Source organism: Haliotis rufescens, unplaced genomic scaffold, assembly GCF_023055435.1.
Source record: "Haliotis rufescens isolate VD_foot unplaced genomic scaffold, xgHalRufe1.0.p SCAF_2, whole genome shotgun sequence".
In the NCBI taxonomy this organism is placed as follows: domain Eukaryota; kingdom Metazoa; phylum Mollusca; class Gastropoda; order Lepetellida; family Haliotidae; genus Haliotis; species Haliotis rufescens.
Genome location: NW_025963890.1, coordinates 73738090 through 73757159, shown reverse-complemented (window position 1 = coordinate 73757159; position 19070 = coordinate 73738090). Strand labels below are relative to the sequence as shown.

The 19070-nt window shown below is 39.5% G+C and overlaps 1 protein-coding gene and 1 long non-coding RNA gene across 5 annotated transcripts in view; one reads left to right on the top strand and one right to left on the bottom strand.

Annotated features, from left to right (window-relative positions):
* The window catches only part of LOC124133237 (CAP-Gly domain-containing linker protein 4-like), a 45582-nt gene that overhangs the window by 22097 nt on the left and 4415 nt on the right, over positions 1-19070 (bottom strand). For 3 of the 4 annotated variants that reach the window (XM_048400528.1, XM_048400530.1, XM_048400531.1), the window contains exons 2-6: positions 4932-5199; positions 4249-4504; positions 3139-3282; positions 1291-1490; positions 355-490 (exon numbers count right to left, since the gene is read on the bottom strand). In XM_048400528.1, the coding sequence (XP_048256485.1) occupies positions 355-490; positions 1291-1490; positions 3139-3282; positions 4249-4504; positions 4932-5199 (1004 nt within the window). Of the gene's footprint in view, positions 1-354; positions 491-1290; positions 1491-3138; positions 3283-4248; positions 4505-4931; positions 5200-12154; positions 12591-19070 lie in introns of those variants that run through there. The other variant, XM_048400529.1, reaches the window with a different exon arrangement.
* Positions 13706-17359, top strand: LOC125382139. Its single transcript, XR_007222359.1, has 2 exons — positions 13706-13978; positions 16805-17359. It is a non-coding gene; the product is annotated as an uncharacterized LOC125382139 (long non-coding RNA).

Below are 19070 nucleotides of genomic sequence, written 5' to 3'. Positions count from 1 at the left end.
TGATCTTAGTGACAGGAGCAAAGATTCCTGCAATGTCAGCAGCATCAGTTACATCTGGAGGCCTACAGATTATCCTGGTGATCTTACTGACGGGAGCAAAGATTCCTGCAATGACAGCAGCATCAGTTACATCTGGAGGCCTACAGATTATCCTGGTGATCTAACAGACAGGAGCAAAGATTCCTGCATGTCAGCAGGATCAATTGCAAAACAATTATTTTGCCAATGCACAGCCCTAGTAATTGGCATACAGATCAATGCCCCCCTCAGCTACAGTTTAACAGATAAACTAAGGACCTAAACTAAGACCTAAATAAGAGGCAAGATGAAATATTTCAAGTACTCATGTCTTACCATAGTTGGGTGGACACTTGAAGTATGAAATGCCTCCAACACTGCCATCATTCTTCCCTGCGGGTTCATCCAGCTCGATCCCCGCCCACACCCCTGTGGCAAACTCTGCTGGCCCGCAGTACTGGAGTGTGCCCGTCTACAACCAGATAACGTGTACACATCAGTGTCTGTTTGTCGTCTAATCACAATGGCCTGTAAATAATCAAGTCTGGACTTGACAAAACAGAGACTGAAACACGACCAACAATCCGCTTCAATAATAATAATAATAATAACAATAATAATAATAATAATAATAATAATAATACAGTAAACTACGGTTATAACGAACACGCTTATAACAAACTGACAGATATAACAAACTTACTTTTTTGGTCCAGACTATTTGCTGTAGTTATGCTGTATATATGCTTATAACGAACTACGGTTATAACGAACTAAAATTAGTAGTCCCTTTGAGTTCGTTATAACCGTACTTTACTGTAATAGGCCTTTCATATTGCACATATTTCCACACCACACAGGGACAAAGCGCTATTATTACCCCGGTCACCGGATCAGTGTGCACTCAACAATCATTCTCATCTCCCTGGGGAGTATACAACCCAAGCTGCCTTTTCGGCGCATGAAGGTTAAAAACCACACTGCCATCTCATCCTACCGGGTACCCATTCTCTCATGGGTGAACAGAGGCACATTTCGAACAAAGTCACTCTCCACGACCAACGTTGTTTAATTTCACATGATTTGTGACCTGTGTGCTGTGCACAGGACATCGTGCCACCAAATGCAATCAATCAAGTCTGATCACCAAATCTTACGCCCAGCATCATGGGGTGCTGGGTACCTATTCTAACCACAGTCCTCACAACTATAGTAGATGAGGTGAGTCGAGTGAAGATACTAATTCCCTACTGCTGCCTGGAGTGTACCCACCTTGCAGCCTCCGACCAGAACCTTGTCCCCCAGTCGGAGTCCGAGCGCCTGGAGGGTGACCTTACTCTGGACCAGGTCATAGTTGGGAGGCGGCTGTTTCGGGGACGGTGGCGCCGCCTCCTGGAGTGTTTTCTTGATTTTGTTGACTAGTTTGGCCATGTCCGTGTCCTGGCTAAAACCAGTGGGATCCGGGACACAGTCTGAAGCACACAAAACACCATCCCCGATTACCAAGTGTACTGTTTCTCCATTCAGTCACATCAGTACCTTGGTCCCATTCGCCACCATAGCTTTGTTTTAGAAGCTCCATCTCTCGTAACACTAACTTGGCAAATATTTTCACCTGCATAAGTTCAACATGGCTCTACCTTCAAAACCACAATTTCATACAATCGTGCCCTCAATGTATTTAAACAAATCACAAGCCTGTTATAAGGGCTATATGTAACTGGAGAATATGTTTTGCGGCGTACTGAGACAGGGAGGGAAGTTTTTAGGCTACTAGACAAAAGTCAAGTTGAGTACTTAGGGTTAGAAAGCAACAGTTTTCGTCCACTAGTCCTTATAATGATAACATATAGCAAAACCCCTAAAAAGGGCACATTTCTACTAGTCCTTATGATACCTTTACCATTGGGCAGTTTGGCAAGGACTATAGGACTAGTGCTAATTTCTAACGCTGGTACTGGTGATATCGGAGCTGGTTTAAACCAAGTCAAATTTGATTGAACATCTAGTTTTAGCATCTTGTCATATGAACCAGCTTCAGTGCAAATGGGTCCATGACATACAATGGATGAAGATACAATACACCAGATAATTGAGAATAACAGCAGACTGCAATCTAACAATTATAATATCACACAATATTTATTGCACCTGTTATATTTGGTAAGTTGCATGCAGTGCATGGAGTTGGTATTGTGTGTAAGGAGCTAGAGTAGTCACATGACATAACATGGCGACGTCCATGGATTCGTCACAAGCTATCATTCATTCTAGAGTAAGTGTTCAAAACTTGGTAAGTTTTTTTTGATAGCGTATAGTATTCGAAACTTGGTAAGTTGATGGTGTATAGTATTCGAAACTTGGTAAGTTGATGACGTAGGAGTGTGATAGCGGTTGAGGCGACAATTGTACTATGGGATGGTGTAGTAAAGACCGTTTTGATTGACACAAAGTGTTTGTTAAATTTGAGTCAAATATCGGTTGTCAACAAGTGAGCATAACGCAAGGCGGAGATACAACACACCAAATGACTGAAATATAATAACTGTGCAATCCAACACAATCTCAACAGCATTTTGTCCAGTTTGTTAAGTAAAGTCAAACACTGTTGTGTTGAAGCTGAAGGGACCTGCATAGATACTTCAAGTTACCCGAGGTTCAACACAACCGAAAATGATGAATAAAGAAGGAGTATGCAGGGACCCAACTTTTACTTCGAGACAACCACTCGTTCGACACACCAAAGTTCGACACCAACAGTGTTTGACTGTGTAACATTGCCTCCTGACAGTGTTTGAATTGATTATAAAATCCATCAAGTCAGTCAGGCAGGTGACCCATAAACGTTGCCTGCCCATCTTCTAAGTTACCAGCCTGCATTCAGGCATTATAATTATTGAAAAATCACAAAAACAGAGACAAATTATGCCTTGATTAACTTGAAATAATGCAAATTTGAGAATCTACAGCGAGTTAAAATAAAACTGCATATATTAGTAGTCTTAAAATTATCTGCCAGACAGTCGGGCAGGTGGAGCAAAATTTCATGCAGCCCGACAGAAAAGTTACCAGCCCCGGGCAGCCATGGACAGGCAGTTATTTCGGACACTGCCTCCTCACCTTGTGGCATGTGTCCCAGGTCATCTTTGAGTCGGGGGTCGGCCCCGTTGTGCAGGAGAACCTTCACGGCCTCGTGGGCCAGGTTGGATGCTGCTATGTGTAGTGCTGTGCCATGTTCAAACTCCGAACATGTACTGTCTATGTCTGAAATATATGTCACTACATTCTCAGAAGAAGGCAAAAGGACATTGATGAACATTCAAACTTGAATAAAAGTTGTCATGGAATGGATGGAAAACTAAACACAATTGGGACTTTTCTTTAAAAAACATGGCCGATGAGGAGTAGGCAAAGAGAATTTTTTTAAGAGATATAACATAACATGTTGCGCGACTTAGTGCTTTCATTCTTTTTGCTGATTGTGAAAAAGAAAGTTTCTTTTCTTTTGAGTGTCATATAACTGTTATGATAATTGATATTCATCAGTTTCTTATAATACTGTATAAAATCGACAGTCCATTTCATGGAGAGAAATACGAGTTGGCTCTCCCTCTCTCAGGATCTCTGAACAGCTGATCGGGATAATAATCTTTCCAGTAAAAGGTCACACTAAGGCATTGTTTTGATTGTCTGAATAACAAGCGAGTTATGAAATGATGGAACTTGCTGGGCATATGTAATATTACAATGACCTTGATCTTGTATTAAATTAAATACAGTGAATGACAGCTAGAGGACAGTTCGACGCCACATTTAGCAATATTCCAGCAGGGAACCCCAGAAATGGGGTTCACACATTATACCTATGTGGGAAACAGAACCTAGGGGTTTGGAGGGTTGAGTGAACGCTTTCACAAGGCTACCACACCACTCCAAACATATATAGCGATCATGTAGAATGAGTGAGTGAGTATGGTTTTTACGCCGCTTTTAGCAATATTCCAGCAATATCACGGCGGGGGACACCAGAAATGGGCTTCACACATTGTACCCATGTCGGGAATCGAACCCGGGTCTTCGGCGTGACGTGATCATGTAGAAATATCATCAGGGAAATACACTACAGCTGCATGATTAACACCACAGATCATGGCATGGTTACAGCATGAAATGGACAGAGGCACCATAACACTCAAACCATTTAAATAAAATCAACAAGATCATACTGACCTAATGCCTTGGTTGCTTTTAATAATACTTTAATGACCGGCACCACATCGAAGTATGCTGCATAGTGTAGCGCTGTCATGTTTGTCCACCGACATCGGATGTTGACATCGGCACCTTGAGACAGTAAGGAGCTCACGACCCTAGCTGCAAGTTCAGGGTCACCTATCCCAGCAGCCCCTGCTTTGCTGGCATAATGGAGTAATGTCATGTCCGTCAAGCCATCACGATCATTGATATTGGCTCCACGTTTAGTTATCTGAAAAATTACAAAATCATTAAATTCTTTGCAAGGAAATCTTTCAAAATCGCAAATATTTCCTTGACACATTTAATTAATCAGCATGTTAACAAAAATCATATAAATGTACTTCATGAACTTCATGAAAGAAAACTAAGACATGGGAGGAAACATGGGGTTGGGGCATTAAGAAAATGATGAAGACTGTTCATTTTTTCAAATATAAGAATCATAAATCATTCCAACATGCTAATGTCAGCAAAATATGACAATAAGACCAATCCCACCTCCTAACCCACTCCTATAATAAATTCCCAGTCCCTCAGTAATAATTCTACATGGGTATGGCTGAAAATTCAAAACCAAATGCATTCTGGATCTTCTCATCATTTCGGAATTCCATGTCCTGAAATGAGTTCCATGAGTTATTGCTCGTGTACCTCACCTCATTCACCAGCAACTCCAGGTTTTGTTGTGTTTGAGGTGTCCATTGGCGGAGGACGGCAAAGATTTCAGGTGCGGACGTGTTGGGATTGAGCAGTATTTCCCGGCATCCTGGACAACCGGGATCAAAGAAGGATAACTCTTGTTGATGGCAGGTCTCACAGAGCGGGGGGTCCACACACGGGTGAATCATTGGCTTGATGAGGACAGGGGGGTCCGACTCTGGGGGCAGGGCTCGTCCTGGGGGGTCCTCCTCCTCAAGGGTCATCCTGTTGTGGGGTAAGGGAACGATTATTCTGAGAACACTACACATCAAACCATTCACCTTTGATATTTCACATTGAAATCCATTTTGCAGACAAAGCTGATCAAAATGTCCACTTGATGTCACTAGACAAATAGAAAGATGAGATCAGTTAAAACAGTGAATGATTAACACGATTAAGTATAATTCAGCAATATTCAATCACGTCATTACCGACGACAACAATTTGGAAATGAAACCCTGGTCTCCAGCTTGACCAGAAAACACTATAACCATTTGGCTACCATATCCCAACCTTAGTAACAACCTACAAAAGCAAGATCTATAGTATCAAGCATGATCTTCATCAAGCATCTTCAGCAACTGGTCAGAAGCCCAAGCTAGACAAGTAGAAGTATGCTCAGCTAATAATATATTACCACTAAGATCTACTGAAAATTCTGCCAAGAGAATTTCAGACGAGTAGATCCAGAAGTTTTTGCCACAGACAACATCTGCAACATCTCCTTTACCTTCATTCAACGGTATTTCAAAAAGCTGTAAAAAATAAACTCATTCAATAATTATAAACTGTTTGGTCTTTGTAAAATCCAAACTGTGACAAGTGGCATGAATCGACATCGCCTTGCTACAAGTCAGTACAAGATGAAGGATAAGATGAAAGCGAGATGTTATGGAGGTCACCACATGACCTGACCAACTGGCCAGTACACAGATTACGCCACACGAACAACATGTCAACATGTGGATACGGGCAATGATGGACGGAGCATGACGGCACACACACACAGAGCCCAGCCGGCAATGGCCACCTTGGAGGTCAAGGTCAAGGATTAGCAGCTTGACTCAACTCACTGGTCAGGGTGAAATGGCACATTTACTTTCACTGCCATCGGAACACAACTGTCTGTTTGTCAACAAACACAGGCCCACTCACAAGAATGCCACTCTGACTTTAGGATGAAAAAAACATTGTGGCTCAATAACAGGTCCAATCCTTCTTTTGGTTCTTATTTTAAACATTTTGTTATCTTGCTTTGTCAAATAATGACCAACATGTTGACAGAATTTTCCAGTATACCTGCATGAGAGAGTTAGTATTGTTTTACGTCGCTCTTAGCAATATTCCAGCAATATCACAGTGGGGGACACCGGTAATGGGCTTCACACATTGTACTCTTCATCATGACAAGCGAACGCTTGAACCACTAGGCTACCCCACCAGCCCTATACCTGCATGAACACATTTATGATAAAAAAAAACTGATTCATATCTCATCAACTTGAGACAAATAACAGTGTTTCTGTCTACTTGTAGCTAACAGCTTCTGACTGGTAAAATAGGAACATCAGATGTGAATTTCAGTCGCCAGAGACCATTATGAAATGAATACTAATACTATGCTCATGATTTAGGGCCAAGCAAAACAGGAACATGAGCACAAATTTCACAACTTTTAAAACTTTGGCATTGGGAGCAGTTTCATTTATGGATGGATACACATCATGTATTTGGGATTAAACAAAGTTGAATGTACACATATGATTATGTCATAATACTTGCAGGGATGAGAATGGAAACATCTCTGCAATGGAGCGTGGTCGATTATCTGGGGTGTTTATGGGGGAAGCCATCAGATTTTAACAAATTTGAGGTCACTAAACTTTGTGGATCTGAGGAAGATTCCCATCCCTTTACAAGCCTAACTATAATTATAGTATAAGGCTACACATTGATTTCTGCGAACATATCACATTATCCGCTCATATTATACAATTATACAATAAAGAAAAATTTGCTTAGCTCAAAATTGTTTTATTTTATTTGGCAGGAATTTGTTTGGACTGGATGGTTAAGTTGGACTGGATGGTCTTCGGCATTTGTATAACATATAAACATATATATAATATTTCTTTTGCTTCCCAGAAGGCACACTTCATAGGATTGCAGTGGTAAGAGACAACACACAATAGGTCAATTGTTATCTCAAAGTTAATCATGTTATATGTTCATAGCTACTCTAATATTGTACGATTTTTGGAGCCATATATTTTTAAATTTTGAGTGCATCAAAGAAGGAGGTTTTTTCTTCCAAGTGTGACTTTTAGCTCCGGTTGGTCGAATCTGTAAACTGAAAATACAGACGCCTAACCAATACACTTCCACAGTCAATACCTTCAGGATAGATATATCAATAATCCTATTTACGCATGAATACCAATACTAATCCACTGACCTCCGAACGCTTATTTACTTGCTCTACATCTGCCCCTACACTGCCAGCAGGGTCGCACATACAACCCGTATATCACACAGGCTGATATACATGTTATATATATATATGAAAAGACATTCACTTACAAAATACAACATGTAGACACAGTATCCATGTCAACCTAAGCTTATTGCCTAAGATTAGAAGAAACAACCCTTACCGACATCGTTTGCATAATCTTGAGAGATCGGGGTACCTCATTCTGGGTGATTTCGGGTGAACAGATCGGACTCTTGCTACTTGTAAATGGCAGTCATCCATTGCCAACTATATTCGACCTGAGAGAAGTCTTAATTAAGCAAGTCATTAGTTCAGGGCAGAAAGCAAACAAATGGGTTGGTCAGCCTAGCCGTTGCGGTCATTCCACTAAGTATACGGACATGTACAGCAATATAACACTCCCAACAGGCCTGTAAGGAATTCCTTCTTTGAGCGCGTAATTAACTCATACCGGGACTATTGTATTCCATAACAATTGCCACAGGTAGTCAGTCAGTGGCGTTCATGATCACTCGGTCTGTTCACAGACCAAAGAAACATAATCCTTCAATATTATCAGCTTAAGCAAAGCGGGGGACATGGTGTTATGTGACAAGCATGATAACCAGTTGTAATAACACTTGGCATTGTTATCCCACGGGAGTTATGAAATGTATACAACAAGCACAATGGTTGGAAGACACACATTGTGGCAACACACAGACATGACATCAGGCAACAGTTCTCTGTATCAACCAGGTGAGCAGATATAGCAATATTAAGAAATTTGACAGCAATTATGTCACCTGTGAAAACATTCTTTGACAGAAAATCAGCAATGAAGTTTCATCTTAACAATCTGTGACTTTAGCTACTAGGCCACAGCCCGCGGCCAAAATCTGTTCAGTCAAGAAAGCTAAGCTAATAACAGTCTGTGCCAAAATATTTTGACCGTACAAGCCCAAACTCATCTTCCCGAGGCAAGAGAGTTAACGGACTATAAAAGTCCAGTTTCCACCCTTTTCGAACTAGACTGGTATTGTGGAATAAGATTTTGGTTGGGCTAATGACTATAAAAGTCCAGTTTCCACCCTTGCCGAACTAGACTGGTATTGTGGAATTAGATTTTGGTTGGACTACGGGTCTATGCATAGTCCAATCAAAATCGCGCAATTAAATAAAAATTCAGTCGGTAAACTTTCATCATGTTCATGCAGATCTCGGTCGATTGCAGGATTTGCAAAGCATGTGCACCGCCAACTCAGTGTCAACAGATATTTTCCAAATCTTTTCAAGTTTTTAATCAATGTGCTCACGTGATTTGATGCATTTTGCGATGTAGGATCAGTTTTATCACAATATAGTTCTTGATTATCGATCAGATCGTCTTGACTGGGCGCCGCTATTTTGTTTGAAGCAAATGCAAGTGATACGAGAGGTGGAATCTGATTGGTCCACATGAGGGGCATAGAAGGGACATAACTCGTAATAGCCAGTCGTGGTGCTATGATCGAGCCCAGGAATTCCAGCCAAATTCGGCAAGGATGAAAACTGGACTACTAAAGTCAGTGATCTCTCTTGCCCCAGAAAGATGGCCCAAACTTGGTTGTGTGCATCATTTTCATTAGGATTCAGTGTTATAATACAGACCATATCACCAGCGCTTACAAGACCAAACAGAATGTTTCTAGACTCTGGCTTCGAGCTAGTGTCCAAATGTTGTACAGTGAAATAATGGTCTATATATTTAACACTAAAATCTACTGAAAAGTATGCCAAGAACCAGGCACAGGCTGTAATAATGATATACACATCTGAAAGAGGGAAATTCTCAGGCATGCTTGAACAGTGAAGCAGGGAAAACTATTTTCCTGAACACTTGATCAGTGCTAAGGGACCAGTCCTATTTTCATTCATGTTATCAAATACATCCAGTCCTTCCACAAGGTTGGGTTATATCATGGCCAGCAATAGTGGTAAGTCCATCTAGTGCAGTGAGCAATATAGAACTGCAGATTTGATCCATAAAATCCCTACAAGTGATAATCAACACCTAGAAAATAAACTTCAGTCGATAAATGTTCTGAAAAAGCAAGGTAAAACACAAGAACGTGTGATAAAAGAGGCCACAAAACGCAGGAATTCAATGTTTTCAGAAATAACTTTTTGGTTGTTGCATTGTTTTTTTCAGACATTGACCTATTGAACTGCTCTGTAACAGAGAGATAACTGATTGACTAAGCTCAGGTCAGATGCAGTCAAAGTGATTATGATTCAAGTCCTTTCAAATGAAAAGTTTTAGGATATATATCAACCATGCAGTTAAAGATCACCCTAATTGCACAGAGACAAGAATAGGTCTTCAGCGACCCATGCTTGCCATAAGAGGTGACTATACTTGTCGGAAAAGGCAACTAACAGGGTCGGGTCGTCAGGTTCGCTGACTTGGTTGACGCATGTCATTGTATCCCATTTGCGTGGATCGATGCTCATGATGTCAATCACTGAATTGTCTGACTTGATTATTTGCAGACTGGCATCATAGCTAGAATATTGCTGAGTGCGACGTTAAACAAACATACAAACAAACACAACCATATGAACATGTGCACCAGGCTATGGAGCATAGATCACCTTGAATGACAACACTTTCCAAAACAGTCAGCAATATACTAGCCATATCGCAGTGGTCCGGGCCACAAAACTAATGATTGCTATTTTAACAGCAATCCCTTGTAGTCGGGGTACAATGACATACAACCTATCAAGCTACTCTGACTCAATGTAGTTTGTCCAGACTCGATTACTGACAGACCGCCGTCATATAGGTGGAATATTGCTGTGTGGGGCATTAAACAACAAACAAACAAACACTGTATTTAGTCGCCTCTTACAACAAGCATAGATTAATACCATTCATTGACCCATTCTAAACTGGAATCCACACTACACTTCGAACTACCCTAACACATCTACCATGGGGCAGCAGCTTCACATCACTTCCTATGAACAAAGTCTCCCATGCCAACAATTCTACCATGACACTGAAGAATGCTTTATTCTGATTGGTATCCCTTTTCCTGCTGAAACATCTTATATTAAAAAAAATGGCAAAAACTGTTATTTCCAATGTGTAGATCAATCATACTTTTTTCCATCACTTTTGAAACAACCTTAACTATATTGAAAATGAAACTGTACCCTGATCAATGCTGATTACCAGGTTTACAATCAACTACTGTGTACTTCAAACCCAAATGGGACGGTCGGGTAGCCTAGCGTTCGCTCGTCACACTGAAGACCCGGGTTCGATTCCCGACATGGGTACAATGTGTGAAGCCCATTTCTGGTGTCCCCCGCTGTGATATTGCTGGAATATTGCTAAAAGCATCGTAAAACCATACTCACTCACTCAAACCCAAATACATGTATCAAACACCATTCAAACTTCATAATAAAAAAACAAATCAAATCAATAAACGTTTATAACATTTCAGTAATTTCCCAAATTTGCACCATCAGAATGCCAATAATTACACTTAATTCTTGCCATTAGTATAACAGCACGCCTGCCTGAGCATGACAAAAGGTTATTCCAACATTTCGTTACGAGCCAGCCTGTGACAGCAGTTAGCAACATTGTCTCAGCAAGCCTTCATGTGACAGCTTGCATAAACCTGCTTGACACACTAAAGCAGAGGGAATACACAGAACCATTAAACCTTTCTAATGTGCATTTTATGCATTTTGAAACACACACTAGAACATACTTGAAAAACCTGAACAAATAAATAGCGGGTGTTGACATCCTACATCGTCCCCTCATGCTGACAGATAAACAATCTTAAAGGAGTAATACTGATCTTAGCATTAGTCAGTGACAGAAATTAAGGGGGCACTTGTGTTCTTGACATTCTCGACGGACCACTTAAACTTGATGACATCTGAACATGGTTAAGTCTGTTCACTGGTGAGTAGTCGGCGTCTTTGACCGTTTCTGGGGTAGGTATGTAGATGATTAAATAACGCCTTCCAACTGAAAGCGAGGGGGCGATAGCGAGTGTTCTATAGTGCTGGGCACACTTATTAACTTATTACTTGCACACCAAATTCACATTTTAGAGGCATATTTGGAGAAAAAATATTTGGGAAAACATATTAAATTCCAACAGATTTTAACCACATGTTGATAAAAGGTTCAAGGACATAAGAAAACATCCCATCTTTATGTTTGTGTGCTATTTTAGCACTTGGATAAAAACATGCATCTGCATGTCTTTACATTAATTTCAAATGTGCACAGACATTCAATTTATAATGACATGCAGTGCTTTGCCGTCACGCAATGAGGTTCCAATGCATGCATGCTCTAAACATTTTACTCAATTCTAACATAATGCAGATTCCGTGGGCAAAAAGGGGTCGGTATCCTACCTCGTCCTTTGCTTCAGATTATGAAACAGCACTATCTTTGTCTAAAAGTCCAAGTTTATGATGCATATCAATAAAGAAGAAAGTAATATACTAATAACCCTCGTTAAACAGAGACAATGTCTTCATTCACATTACAATGTTAAGAACAAAGCAGAAAATCGGCACCAATTCTGGGACACAGTCATGTGATATTTTGACAAGAACCCTGTACATTCTTCTCCCTCATTTCAAACACTGCAAGTTCCACAAGACTGTAAGCCACATACTTACATTGAAGGGAATTTCTTAATCCAAAGCATCTTGTGCTCAGCGTGCACGTATGATGGTCAAAACAGCCTCTGTTCATCAAGTACATGTACCCTCGACCACAGACTTGAAGTAAGAGTGTTGGTGTAAAATCGTGCCATACAACCCATGACAATCGTGCTGCTTCTCCCTGTCAACTGTACAGCACTTTAGCTATCTAAGTCACAAGGTACACAGCTGAGGGATGAGAGATCGCCCATTCAAGTCTCATAGGAAGTCGTAATAAATTGTTTTGTTAGCACGTTTCCCGGTGGCACTTTATGGCTGTCCTAACAAAACATGGCAGCTTGGTATCAATATGTAATTGACTGAGGTGTAGATAAGACTGGAGTTCCCTGAGTAAATAGTGCAAGCCCAGAGAAGGGGATCTGTCTCGGCATGGGGGGCTTCTAGTCTACCAGACTACCCAGGGACTGACCGATGAAAGTGGACTGGGAAACAACTGCTTAAAATAGAAATTCTAATCAATACCCATTCAATGATTTCCTTTTATATAAAGTCCTATTCAGTGAAACAGAATGAACATAGCTCTTGATGGTCGATACCACCAACAGTTCTAATCAGGATAATTGTACTAATTGAAGATGTGTGAAGAACAGTTTTAAAAGAAATGGGCTTCACACAATGTACCCCTGTGTGGAATCGAACTAGAGCCTTCGCCATGATGGGAGTACCAGTACTCATAAACCACAAAAAGTACCTCACCACCAAGTTGACTGTTTATCAGTGAAATGGATATTGTACAATATGGTTCACATGGTACTACAGCCGCCTCAACATGCTCAAGGTCACCCAGAGGCTGACAGTGTGAAAAAGAATCCATGCCGCTATGGCCAGGGTAGGATGACACACTATCATCAGTGGTCACAAGGGCTTCCTGGGGTCCTTCATGTTTACTGCTGTGTTATTCAAATTAAAAAACCATTCATTTTCAACTTTTAACATTAGTGTTCTCACAAGGAACTTATTACTTTCAGGTTTGAATTCAAACACTCATCAGGAAGTTGCCTTTGCACAAAGCAATCTCAGCACATCTGCCCAAACCTCCCTACATTAACATTGCCTTAGACCATGCTGACAGTCGTAGCATTTGTCAGCACTGAGGTACCTTGAGTTTGTCTCAAATGACAAAAAAAATCAGTTCCCGAAAGTTCTGGCATAAAATAATTAGCCCTCAGATTACAAAACATATAATCAATCATTCACTGGACTAGTTGTTTTCTCAAAAAATGTAGTTAATTTACAGTCTAATACAGCATTAATATTACAAACAAAAGAACTTTTCCTGTTCATGATCTCATTACTTGAGTCTGTTTCCCGTCGGTTTCCCACTTGTGACTATCAACTATGGATTTATATGCTGGCTTAGCAACAAGTTACATACCAACTGTTGGCGATAGTCAATACTCAAAGCATCACTACAATGGGGGCGTTGTGCAGATGGAGTAGGCTGTAGTGACATATCAATCACCAATTGGTTGGAGGTGTGAGCATTAAAGCATGTAGTTAGAGTTGGGTTAATGTCGTTCGAGTCACACCTTCACGGCTTTATCAGGTATAACAGCCCAAAGAGACGAGGATGGCAGACATTTAGTGAAACCCAGGAACATCAGTATGATACTGACAAACCCAGGAACATCAGTATGATGCTGACAAACCAAGGAGCATCATCAGAAATGTTCGTCCTGGCAGGAAAAAGGGCTCAGACTATGCACAGTGAATTCCAGCAGCTTAAACGTTTGGGCAAAGCTGATGATGTTAGAGAATCCCTTAATTATGTTAATGCAGGTAAGGAAGGAGTGAGAAAGTGAGTTGTACAAAACAACCTTAGTGCCACGACTGTCGTAAGTCTGTGTTAAGGTATGGGAGTTACGATCACCTGAGCACTAAGATCGCTTTGTACAACGACACCTGGGTACCCAGGTAGTATATTTGGAATCGTCCCAGCCCTACTCAGTAGTGTATCAATACAAATTGATAAACACAATATTAATAAGATGGACAATAAGACGGCAGAAAATTCAATTGTAAACATTTAATGGATGAGCCCGGTTCACATGTAGTGTTATAAAGTTGATTAATTGTCTGTCCAGATAGAATTTTTATATCTATACACGATACATATACTAATTTTGTTATTAATTGATACAATGATATATCGTTATACTTTTGAGTTGATATACTGATGGAAATGAGTGAGGGAATATTGAAAAATATTGGGGAATAAGCCAGTCAGAATATTTAAAATACAAATTCAACATGTCAGAATCAAATGTTGAGATGTGTTTGTGTGCAGTGTTCCCAACACGTACTTGGTAGACAGGCTGGGAACATAGCATCGCATGTAATAGCATTAATGCGTCTACAACTAAGCGTTCCCATCTTCATTTCCATCCCTATATCTTGATGCTAAATTACCTTATCCAGACAGAGCTCCAGATAAGCTGCGTATCTGCGTAAAATACGCATCAGAAATGCAGAAATAGGCAGTAAAATAAAATCCAAGCGTATCAAATACACAACGAACATTACAGATACGCTACAAAAATAAAACTTGGGCGTATCATCAAAATATTGTGAAGTAACCCTGCGTATTCGATTAGAAAATCAGCAACTTATTTTGAAATTATAAATGGGCATTCCGTCAACCTTGCCAAACTCCACGATGACAGTTACATCATGATCATTTGCCATCACACTTTCTTGTGGAAGTATCGTAGTATTTTTGAGTCCTATAAAACTCTCGAACCAACACGACACCAGTTTGCAGGGACTAGATGAATAGTGTTTTTAAATATTTAAGTTAAATACCCACATGTGTAAAAACTAGTGGGTAACAGAAATTTGAATACCCAGATAGAATTACTGATACCCAATGATTTTCAAATGCATGGATAAAATACCCACAACACCAAAAGCTTATCTGGAGCTCTGCCAGACAATCGCGAGACAATAAACAATGCACCTCACGAACACTGATTAGCATGATCCTTCTTTACTCATCACCACACAGTGAAAACAACTAATAAATAAGATAGTATCTTTGTAAAAGATGTTAACTAGATGTGAAACAAACTTTGTAAACACCCTGGCATGATGCAATGACAGATACATAGCAATCTGGAAAAGTAGCTAACTTTTGCAAAGTCCCTCGATTTGCCACTCAATAAGCTAAGCCAGTATGATTGATGATATCGTACAGTCACAATTCCCCATTGTCAACCATGGTCCACAACCCAGCCCAAATTTAAAATTTCTGTTCACATCCTTGATCCCCTCCTAATCATGCTAAATCTCAATAGGGAAATATGGCAAAAGGGAGATAACTCTGACTTCATGCCATGCACGACTACACTATCAATATGATCTGTATGACTTCGCTGTTCATGCCGTCAAGCACATACTCCCCCGTACACATGTTGCACACATCAAATGCAATGACACACTTTTTAGCATGTTTTTATCATCACATGTTTGTTTTTCGGATGTTTGCAATTGCTGAATTAGCTTGGGTTGGTGATACTTAGTACATGTATTACTTACTTGATTTCGCATGAAGTTGTTTAGGTTGGGTGGATCAAAAGGAAAGAATATCTTCTTAAACTGTTCAAGTACAGGCAGTTTGGTATTTTTACCTGACATGCGTAAAATTAGTTCTCCTGCCTTGTTCTCCTTATGACGTTTGTAATGTCAGGGCTTCATATACAGGATTTGATCAACTAACATTTGCACAGCTAATACTTTCATTTATTGAGTTTTGTAAAAAAATAAATGTTTCCAATTTGTCAATAGTTATAAATATACATTAAATTTTATTTTAGATCTTTTTTATGGTTACTAGATCGTATTCCAGAAACAGACAGATACAAAATTTGTCACTCAATATTCCAGATGAAACTTTGCACAACGACAGTACTTGTGCATACTCTCCTGCTTCCTTGTTCATGTAAAACTCTACACATTAATCCACAGCTGATATTTAGTGTCAGTTACCGGGTAACACACATGTTGATAAGCTCAGGATGACTTAAGTACACAGATATTGGGAACAAATATTTACCTTGAATGAAAATAGTGCCACAGCACTGTAGCTCACCTGGATATGTAGTCAACCGTTTAAAATGTGTACACAGACAGCCACTAATAACAAAAGTCACTTTCATCAGTGAAATTCAAAAATTTTCTGAATAAATACTGGGGTTGCAAAAAAAACCCGAACACTAAAATCTAATAATTTGTACAAAAAATGTTGTCATTATAGAATAAAACATACATGCCACTGATTAGCAATCTCTCTCAAGTTACTGGTATCTGACCTTTGACATGACCTTGACATATGGCAAGGACTGACAATGGTATTCATTAGTTAACAGATTACGGAGTTGAAAGTGTTGTGTTGTCTCATGAAATCAAAAGCAATATTCCTGAACTTAGTGTCATGTTTCAAAATGTCACCTCTGGCTAGGTCAGCTAAACAAATAGTTGAAAAATATACCACATCAGGGCACATACTGTGGTATCTTAAGTAACACATGGCGATATCCAACTTCAGCAAACTGAGTTGGACACAGATTATTGGCTGCAATAGCATGATCGAACATCTGTCATCTCCAGGTCCTGCTTCCATGTTGACACACGGTCCTTGTCAGATGCTGCTATAAATGCCTTCACTACTGCAGAATTTCAAAGGAGCTTTACAGAGAAAGGCGAGTTCTCGGGGTTGCGAATGATGACAGGGATTCAGAGACAAAAACTAACATGATTAGTCCAATATTCAGCGTTAGAAATTGGCACTAGTCCTGTAGTCCTTGCCAAACTGCCCAATGGTAAAGGTATCATAGGACTAGTAGAAATTTGTCCTTTTTGCTATATGTTTTCACTATAAGGACTAGTGGATGAAAGCTGTTAGTTTCTAACCCTGATATTCCTTATGATAACATAAAGATAACACTTCTAATCATCCTCGCGATACCTTAACTACTGGGCAGATTGGTAAGAGCTTTAGGACTAGTGCCAATTTCTATGGCTGGGGGACTAAGGCCCTATATCGTGTCTTTAGGTGTGGGTATGTGTCATACTTAGTAAGGCTAAAACAAATAATAATCTTGGTTCTCAGGCACCGTGCACATCAACATAAAGTCTGCCACATGTTTCGTTTATATTTCCATTTTCAAAAATATATAATAATCCCAATACTTAAAAACAATGCAATCCAATAACATGGTGGCAATTGGAATGTGCTTGTTAATGTGGGGAGGTTGATGGTACACAACTGTTTATTAGGTTACATACCGGTACTAGTTTGAACAAGCCAAAAAAAATAAAACACCACCTGCCCATACTATATTTTCAAAAGTCATTGCCTGAGAACCATTTCTTTTATTTTTTTACGCCTAAGTAGGTCTGTAACGAGTCATGATACCTATGATGTCATCTATTCTTATGTACACACAATACTTGAATCGAAAGGAAGAAAACTTTTTGGACTTCTCAAGAGGAATTTAGACAACACTCAACTGAACTATTATGAATCACTGCATATAGGGCAATTTTATATTGGAGACTGTGAAAGTCAGAATTGGTGTTGATTTGATAAAATCAGTAATCTTCCTATAGAATAGATTGATTATTTTTGTTATGTTCCCAAAATTGGATGTCAAAGCAGCTATTTAATAAACTCAAAAATGCTTGTATTATTTCACAAACTCTTTCCACAAATAAAGATTTTTTGGTTAGCAGAACAGAGTGTTTATTATGAGTAATTATTCACAGATCAACAGAAAGTTTGAATGTTTTTAAAAAACATTTAATATTAATTTCTGTTGATTATGGATACTGACAATTGATTATTGCATGGGTATAGGGTAACTGACCAATCAATGGTTATCATGATTAATAGAATATTATCAATCATCGGAACATCACTCAACCATGTTCTAAATTTGGAACATTCAAATAGCACATCATTGATCATGTTAATGAGGAGGAAGTGCGACCGTGACAGAGAAACAGTGGGTCGACAGCTGTCCATTGACATGATGCAATGACCTTCAAAGTATTGTCTAGTCACAAGGTGCTGTGGTCACTTGATCACATGTTAAAGAGGGACTGGGCCCGGCCCAATTGTCATTGACTCACTCCTACTCCTAGCAAGTTGGACTGTCTTTCAAACCACACTTCATTAGGAAGAGAATATATGGATGTCAACTTCTTTATTATGAAGAACACAATGTTTCGGAGTATATGCTTACTTCTTCATCATTCACCTGATGAAGGAGTAAGCATAATCTCCGAAACGTTGTGTTCCTCATAATAAAGAAGTTGACATCCATATATTCTCTTCCTTATGTGTATCACTTCTAAATGCCTTTCAAAGACTTCACTTCATTAGTCTGTTTGTCTGCTGACTCAGGTATTATGACGTATATCGGTCAGTTCGTTAAAAGCATGTTCGTTCTAACTGTAGTTTACTGTATATAAGAATCTAATGTATGTGAATCTAGTAGCTACAAGTAACAGGGACAATGTCTCATTTTCACATATGGCATTAATAACGATTAAGACCTAAACTGGAAAATGGCACCAGATCTTCCTAAGCCTTTCATGAATTTTCAACCTTGGCGGACCAATTTTGCCCAGAAGCTCCAGAATGGCACATACCCATATTGATGTGCCATCATGACATCGGCTATGAAAGGAAACAAATCTAATTATTATTACAGATCACAGACGTATATACACGTCTTTGTACAGATCTAGCAGGTGCCCTTTCCTTGTGTTCTTTCAGACCAAATTTACAATGTTGTTTGATAACCTTTTTCTGGCATAGTGAGTACACCCTACAAAAGATATCACTCCTAGTTCTGCGCAATTTGAACCA